General features: G+C 38.6%; 1 protein-coding gene across 1 annotated transcript in view; it reads left to right on the top strand.

Moving 5' to 3' along the window:
- Nucleotides 1-2,255, top strand: part of LOC103806943 (dynamin-3-like) — a gene marked incomplete at both ends in the record, with an annotated part of 41,543 nt that extends 39,288 nt beyond the window's left edge. The window contains one exon of the mRNA XM_009079657.1: nt 2,097-2,255. Within this exon, the coding sequence (XP_009077905.1) occupies nt 2,097-2,255 (159 nt within the window). The remainder of the gene's footprint in view (nt 1-2,096) is intronic.
- Between the last annotated feature and the right edge of the window lie 5,534 nt (nt 2,256-7,789).

Genomic DNA, 7,789 nt, shown 5'->3' with positions numbered 1-7,789 from the left:
AAAGAGTTTACAAACTGATGATTTATATATTTTTTAAATTTTGGTTTTGTACTGGGCCTTCTGAGGACTGAAAAAAATGAGTAAGGTCTGGTTTAGTTGATTTCTGAAGAAGGTCAAAGCCACAGCTTGGCCATTAGGTTAGTCAAAAGACGAGTGGCTTTGAAAATAAAGAAACAAATATTTGATCTCCTGGCGGAATTCCAATTTTTATAATGACATTTTGTCTCCTGAAAACATTCTCCTTACTTTCAGCTTAGCCTGGTAGTTGTCACATGGTGTTCTTAGCTGATGGCTGAGCTGGCTGTATTTGCACCCCGGTGGGCTTGGCAGTCCCAGGGATGTGCGAGGTGATACCTGTGTTTATGTCTCTGCTGTGCAGGGATGTGCGAGGTGATACCTGTGTTTGCCTCTGCTGTGTCCGAGGTCATGGGGAGTTCAGAGCCCTGTGCTCCTGCTGGGGCTCAGCAAAACCCTCTCCATCACGGCTGGGGAAGGTGCAGAGAGTCAGGTCTCACCTTTGTCCTTTTGCCCCAGCGATGAGTTTGTTCCCCCTGCGCCTGTAGCCCTGAGGAAGGAATGTTGTAGCAGAGAGCGCTGACAATGTGCTTTCCAAAGCTACAGTGCCTGCTGGGGCCTCCAGGGCTGTGTACCCCCTCTAGTGTAAGCTGAGCCTGTTTTGGCGTCTGGAATTTACTCTGAGATCAAAATTACTCTCTGAGTGCTAGTGGTTGCTTGCTAGGGCCATTAGAAGGATCTAAATTGCTTCTTGTGAGGAACAACTTTTTCAAGTGATGAACCCACACGGGAATGCGTTTTGAAGCAAGTTGCTTTGGCAAAAGATTTCAGATTTGGCTGCATGATATCAGTATTACAAAAGGAACGATCGGTTCTTGACGTGGTTTGTTTGTTGTCAAACACACAACAGGATTTTATCCCTGGTGAGATGGGATTCAGTGTCTGAGAATGCTTTTTGGGTCTGTAATTATGGACATGTCGAGTTGATGTTTGAACAGTGTCCTTAAGGCAGTTACAGTGTCAGTTCTGTGAGGACTAATCTGGATTAGTTTCTGATCCTGCATTCAGTTCCTTGTGTTCCTAACTTTGCTGTGTGACCAATACCATGACTTGGTGCTTTTCCACTGAAAAATGAAGCAAGGAAAATGCTTTGAGGCTGCTGTAAATAAGTGCAAGGTTAGCAGTGACCTGACAAATAGATTATTTCATAGAGTGTTCCATATAATCCTAGCTAAAGTGCTATAAGGCATACCTGGACACGCACAAATTATTAGGTCCAAGTGTTTTGGCTCTCAGCTGTTACTGCTTTGTTAACTAAGGTTATTTGAGAGTCAACCTGCAAATACAAAGTTTGTGAATTAGCCACTTGTGTGTTAGGCTGAAACAGACGTTGGGAATGTGGAACACCATCCTAGTGTGTGAATCAAAAAGCTCTTTACTGTAAACAAATGGATGCCATTTGTAAAGTGGTGTAGTAATTTTACAGGGCATGGTCACAGAATGGGATTTTATTATTCTTTCCCAAGCATCCAGAGATTTGCCTGACATTATTGGTGTGCACAGGATGCCAAGATGCACTCTAGGATTAGAACTCCTAAAAATGTGAAATTTACATTTATTGGTAAAATCCTCTTTAGTCTTATTTCCAAATGTGTCCGTTCTGTTTCAGTAGGAAATGATAGTATTGTCAACATCTGGTGATAGATGCAGTGTGTGTTATAATTCCAATTTATTCCCAGTTCTAAAATAGTGAGAGATTTGAGAGTGAGATATAACATAAGTGAGGAGGTGAGAGAGTGGGAAGGAGAGCTGTGACTCTAAGGTCTGACACTGTGTATGTTTACAGAATGAACTCTCAGCTTTTGTGGCTACAGGAGCATCAGTGAGTTTGATGCAGCAATAATCCAATAATGCAAGTTGCTCGAGTTGTGCCTGGGAAGGAAATGGAAGGACAAAACATATGGAGGTGCCGCAGAGCTGCGCATAAACAAAACTTAGTGAGTTAAGGAGAACAACTAGGAAAAGAGTACTATAGGAAGCACAGTAAAAATTTCAGCAGTGGGTTTTATTGTCTTTTATAGGCAGGGTTTGACTCTAGGTGGGTTGCAGCACGCGGCTTGGTTCCTGACCGGCCGTCTGGGATCCAGAGTGACTCGTGGCTGGAGCTGCTGGTGAAGATGCCCTGGGCTGTCCCTCAGGCTGGGTTGTCATGCGACTGCCTGTCTGTGCCTGCTGTACAGGTGAGAGGATGTTCTGCACAGCAAGTGTAGACAGGCAGACACATGACAACTCCGTCCAGCCAGTCCCTTGGAGCCATCGCCGCTGCTGTGCAACACTTTGTACCATTCCGGTTTGGGGGGGCTTAGTTAGGGGGGAACACACATAACAGAATGGAGCTTTCAAACATTGGGAGCTGTAGGACAAGAACAGAACTTGATTTTATTCAGAAAAGAAGCATTTTCGGTTACATGAATTATCATCACGCTGACACATATCGGGGTGAGATTTCAACAAACTGGTCACACCGATACATTGGAAAAGCCAAAAAGAACTGAAGGCATGGTTTATTTTATATGCAATTCATACAGGGTTTTGCCTGCACACTATACTCACACATAGTAATTTAACCAGATGTTTTTCCTCCTCTTGGAAGCACAAAAATACTGAAGTTCAAGATAAAGGATATGTTTATACAGTGCATATTTTCTAGGAGCAGATAAGTACAATAATCTGGCATGTTAAAAATAAAAATCTTTCTGTATAAATGGAGGCAACCACTTGCACGTTAACCCTGTTATAGGGAATGTGCTAGAAAGAAAACTGGTTGCATTTTAGATCAGTTTTGCTAATATGTGAGAACTATACGTGTGTGATATTTCTTTTAGTCTTTTGCTTTTCATATTATTTCACTTCGGCTTTCTCTCAAAATCTGTCCCTTCTAAGAAAATAAATTAACCTCACAAAACTTCAGTAAGATTTTTCGGTCAAATATACACTACACTATAGATGAAAAGCATGGAAATAGCATCATTTCACATCACAAGATGTGGCATTCTGCTGAATTTCCTGTGTGCAGAATGCACACAGTGACCGGAATCCAACTCTGCAGTGGCATTTGCAACATCACTGGGGTGTTGTTTCAAAAGGTATAAACCACACTGGAACCTTAAAAGGGGGAAAGAATAATTGTATTAATTTTCTATACAGATGAAGTGATTCTGGTTTATAATGGTGTCCTTGAATCTCAGTTGCTCACTAGTGCCACCAGAGGTAAGCAACAAACTTGAGTTTTCAAATACTTCTCAAACACATCTCACACAGAATAGCAACCAAGCAATTTTCAGTTCCAGCCTGAAAAGTGATTATAAAAGGGCTGAATTTACCAAGAGGCTAAAGGTGGAGATAGTGTTGAGGTTTTAAATGAGGCTAATAATAAATGAATATGTAATTATTCATGTGATCTGACTCTAATCATTATTTGGACATAAAGGAAAAAATCTACAGTTTAGTTAATATACAAGTGGAGTGTGCAAGTGAAGTTTATGATTAAAATTAAGTTTATCTTTAATAAAATTTTCCTCGAACCTAACAAGGTGGAATAAGATGTCTTAAAAAAAATGAATCAAGCACAAAACATGGCTAGTTGAGACATGAAAAAATTCCAGTACATTAAATAGTTTTGCTTTGTCCTTTTCTAATATACTTAAACTTTTGCAGCTCTAAGTCAATTTTAAGAGTATGCTTTAAGCTGACAAGTCTTCCTACCTGCTTGACCATTTTGAAGAAAAAGTGGCAAATTAGAAGTATTTTTCAAATAAATATAATGCACTGATTGTTTCACAGATTTCATCAGATTTAACTGCTGCTTTTAGTGGCTAAAAAAATCAAATATCTTTAGTCTGCAAGAAAATTAAATCTCCTTTTCTGTGTTATGGATCCTTCATGAATTAGCAAAGAATTGTGCATTAAAATTCATTGGCAACCTATAGTATAAAAGGCTGGAAGAACAAAAGTATGCATTTTATATAACAGATTTTTTGGTAACAGCTCTCAGGGAAGTTGTGCTGGGAGTAAAAGTCGTAAGGGGAAAGTTTGTGCGCTCTTTCTAATCACTACACACAGAGAGAATTCATCAAAAAATCAGCAAAGAGCTTTGCATCTTGATCAGAGGCAAATTTATTTTCCCTTCACTTAATTCATTGGGTGCTGCTAATAACTATCTAGTTATTTCCACTTGATTCTTATTTAAAAACTGGAATTCCTTGAAGCTACAGTTATCTTGCTAAAAGGGCTGAACTTTTTTTTCTGTGCTGTGTCTGGTTGACTCATTGAGTCAGTCAAGGACTTGAGAATATTTTAGAACACTCTTAAAAAAACCAAAACCTAATGATTGCCAAAAATATATATATACAGAAATCTCTGTTAAGGCTCTGCCTTCAAATCTTGGTACCTTGAAGCTGAGTTGAGAATTGTATTCCCTCCAACAGTGATCAGGACTTTTTATTTAAGGGAAGGTTGTTATTTTTAGATACTGCTTTGCAATGCTGCGTAAAATGCAGGACAGAAGTACAGTAGCATTATTCAGGACAGTTTCATTCTTAACTCTGGCATTTCCTGTCTTTTTGTAGGTTTAAGCCTGACCCTTAATAGTATTTGAATTAAGAATTTTTATTTTTTTTTAAAAATGAAGTACAGTTGAGGAAGCAAAGCCTTTTACAAGTAAAACCAAAGTTGTGCTCTTGATTAAAATTTACTATTTAAAAAAAGAACTCCAACACACTAAGGATTTAGGGTTTTTCATTTTCCCATCTGCTGAACAGATTTTGATTGAGAGATGAGAATAATTCAGCATTCTGTGTTGAAGCCTGGAATTTTCATGCAAGTATTTTGCTATTTTGGTTATAATATTTTCCATGTAACAATGATACTTGGGTGGTCTGGAGCGCGGTGATAGTGCAGGAAGGGGGGCAAGGAGCGTGGGGAGGGGAGCAGTGTCCCCAGCCCTCTGAAAATACAGATGCATTAAATAGCACTGGGAACAGCAACACAGAGGACAACATGCAGCTTAATGACAAGGCAGAAAAATGTCAAATGACATGGCATTTTTTTTAAAATAACTAGTTCTTTTTGCCTTTGGATGCTTATTTGATCTATATTTATTTCTGTAAGCTTAACTGACTTTTCCCCCACCCTTCTTTCTTTTTTCCTTTTTTTGTTTTTTAAACATTAAAGGAATAGCTAGAGAAGCTTTGAAATATTTTCTTCCCTATTTAATTTTGTTGAGTGCACAGAAAAAAAAAATTTAAAATACACTCCTTAGAGGTGCATGAAAGTCCACTCTATTGAAACACTCACCTATTTAAATGCTCATAGTAGCTTTAATCTGCCTTTCCTGGTTTTGTGCATTTTATGGTGGTAATATCTATCATTTAGTCCATCCAACAGCCTTAAGCATTGGTATCATCCTGGTTTTAGAGAACTCTCACCCTGATTTAGAATACATTGGGTCCTGCTAAATTTTTTAGCCATTGAAAAAAGTAATATTTGGGGGTGTTGTTTTTTTTTTTCTCTAGAAATATTTATACCCAGTGATCTGTGTTTGTTGCTATGCATAGTTCAAACCTCTTGTTTAATTACGATGGAAATCTCTGTGACTATGATCCACTAGAACTCGTTTTGACTAAAACAGTGCTGTTTTAAGAAGCACAGAATCACTTAATTGACTTTGAAAATGTTTTGATTACTGAGCCGAAGTTGATATACTTCCTTATTCATTGTTAACAATACAGGCTTTGTTTCCCTATCTGTTGCTTTGCACACTGCTTTCCCCCCCCCTTTCCAAGCCCCATGCCAAGGGCCTCCTCGATCGCAGCCTAACAGTCTAAAAATGTAACTTTGAAGAGTCATGGGTGTATGGGAGGGGAATCACTTCCTAAATTCAGAAAGGTCATTTAAAATAAAGATTAATGCAAATAGTGGAGCAGAGATAAGAGCAACACTAGTTCCATATGTTTTCAGTGTCCTTGCTTATTTAGCAAAAGTTAGCCCAGGCTGTCTGCAGCACTGTTTGCATGGAGAGCCTATTATTCCCGGGATAACAGTACTTCCTTTCTTAATTTCTGGATCAGAATAATGATAAAAAATTTTGCAAGTAAGCGTTATATATAAAAAAAAAAACCCTATTTGCAAAGGATCACGTCCTCCTCAAAAGCAAAACTGAGCGAGTTTCTTAACGCGATTTGGAAACATTTTTCTACCGCTTAAGCGAAATCCAAGTCAGAAAACTTTTCAGATTTGCTGTGCCTCAAACAGCCATGAGAGATCGAGAAATCTTAGTGCAAGTCTGAATCCAGTTCCTTTCCTTTCATTTCTTCCTGTCGCTTCAGATTTTCTCTTAACAGCTACATTTAACTGTGTGTTGTAACTTCACTTTCAAGCAGAATGAGGATGAAAATTCCATCTACTCCTCCACTACAATGGATGAAACCTCATGGATTTCATCCTAAAGATAATCTTCCACGCAATAAAGGGAGAGAGGATGAATTACTTACAGGTGTGTGTGTATATATAGATTAGAGTTCTTTTAGTCAAAACACACAAGCTTTGCTGGGAGGCACAGGGGAATGGCAGTGCTAGTCCTTGCTTTGTAGGCTTTAGGGCACCAAGGCAGCACAGGCACCGGCACACGAACGCTCCGCGCCCAGCTCTCCCCAACAGCTCCTCTATTGATTACTGAAGGAGCAATCAAAGAGCTAATCATAACACACATATCTAAAAAACCCAAGCACAGCATCAAGGCTGTCTAAAATACAACACACATTCTGCAGAATTGGCTGGTTATAATACTAATGGCTGCATATCGATGCTAATTCTCCTTATGGTCTAGCTATAACAGCAATAACGAGCACCATATAGATGGGATTTTTTTTTCCCCCTGGTTGCAGTAGTTTGTTCCTAGTGTTAACTTTAGGGGAGCTGACTCTGGAGCTCGGCTGGTATCGGATTGCAGCCCAGACTTTTTGTATTATTTTGTCCGTGGGGATTTCATTCAGCCTGAGGGGGTTTTTTTTCCCCCTATCAGGACAGCTGGAAATTCACCAAAGCAAACTTCTGCATTCGTTTACAAATTCCATTTTTATCAGTGGGATTCAGGATAAAGTAACTTTATCATTTTGAATGTTAGGAGAATTATCAGCGGTTCAAAGTATACAAGAGAGCGGCAACAATCAATCGGTGCTGATCACTCCCATGCCATAGCCAGCCAGGTATCGGCTTGGAAAGCTGTTTCTTCCCTTTTATTTATTTATTGATCTTTTTTTGCCATCACATTCTGAACTTTAAGAGGTAATTTTTCCTGACAATCCAAGATTTTTTTATTCTACATGGCAGCCTAGCATGGAGTAGTCAGTTTTCCTATGGTTTCCCTCCCAGTTTTCATTAGCACTTATAGCATAAGTTACTTGCAAAGAAGTTTCAACTGCAGATAAAATTCTAAGTACAGTTTTCCCAAAGGTGATAGACTAGATTTTACAATAATTTAAAATATTATGCATGCATTCTTTTCTATGGTTTTATTACTTTAAAAGAAAATAATCTTTTTAAAAATTGATCTTCAGATCATAGTTCACAGCAGGAGCTATTCAGAGTACATACTTCTAGCAAGCCTTTTTTGCATTAAAAAATAGGTATACTCTTTAAATATTTTATACTGATGGCTACAAGTAAAAAAAAATAAAATAAATTTACCTTTTTAGTTTGTGGGGGGGGGAAAAAG

The sequence above is a fragment of the Acanthisitta chloris genome, unplaced genomic scaffold (genome assembly GCF_000695815.1).
Source record: "Acanthisitta chloris isolate BGI_N310 unplaced genomic scaffold, ASM69581v1 scaffold4868, whole genome shotgun sequence".
In the NCBI taxonomy this organism is placed as follows: domain Eukaryota; kingdom Metazoa; phylum Chordata; class Aves; order Passeriformes; family Acanthisittidae; genus Acanthisitta; species Acanthisitta chloris.
The sequence above is the reverse complement of the archived record's forward strand: the minus strand, read 5'-3'. Positions and strand labels throughout refer to the sequence as shown.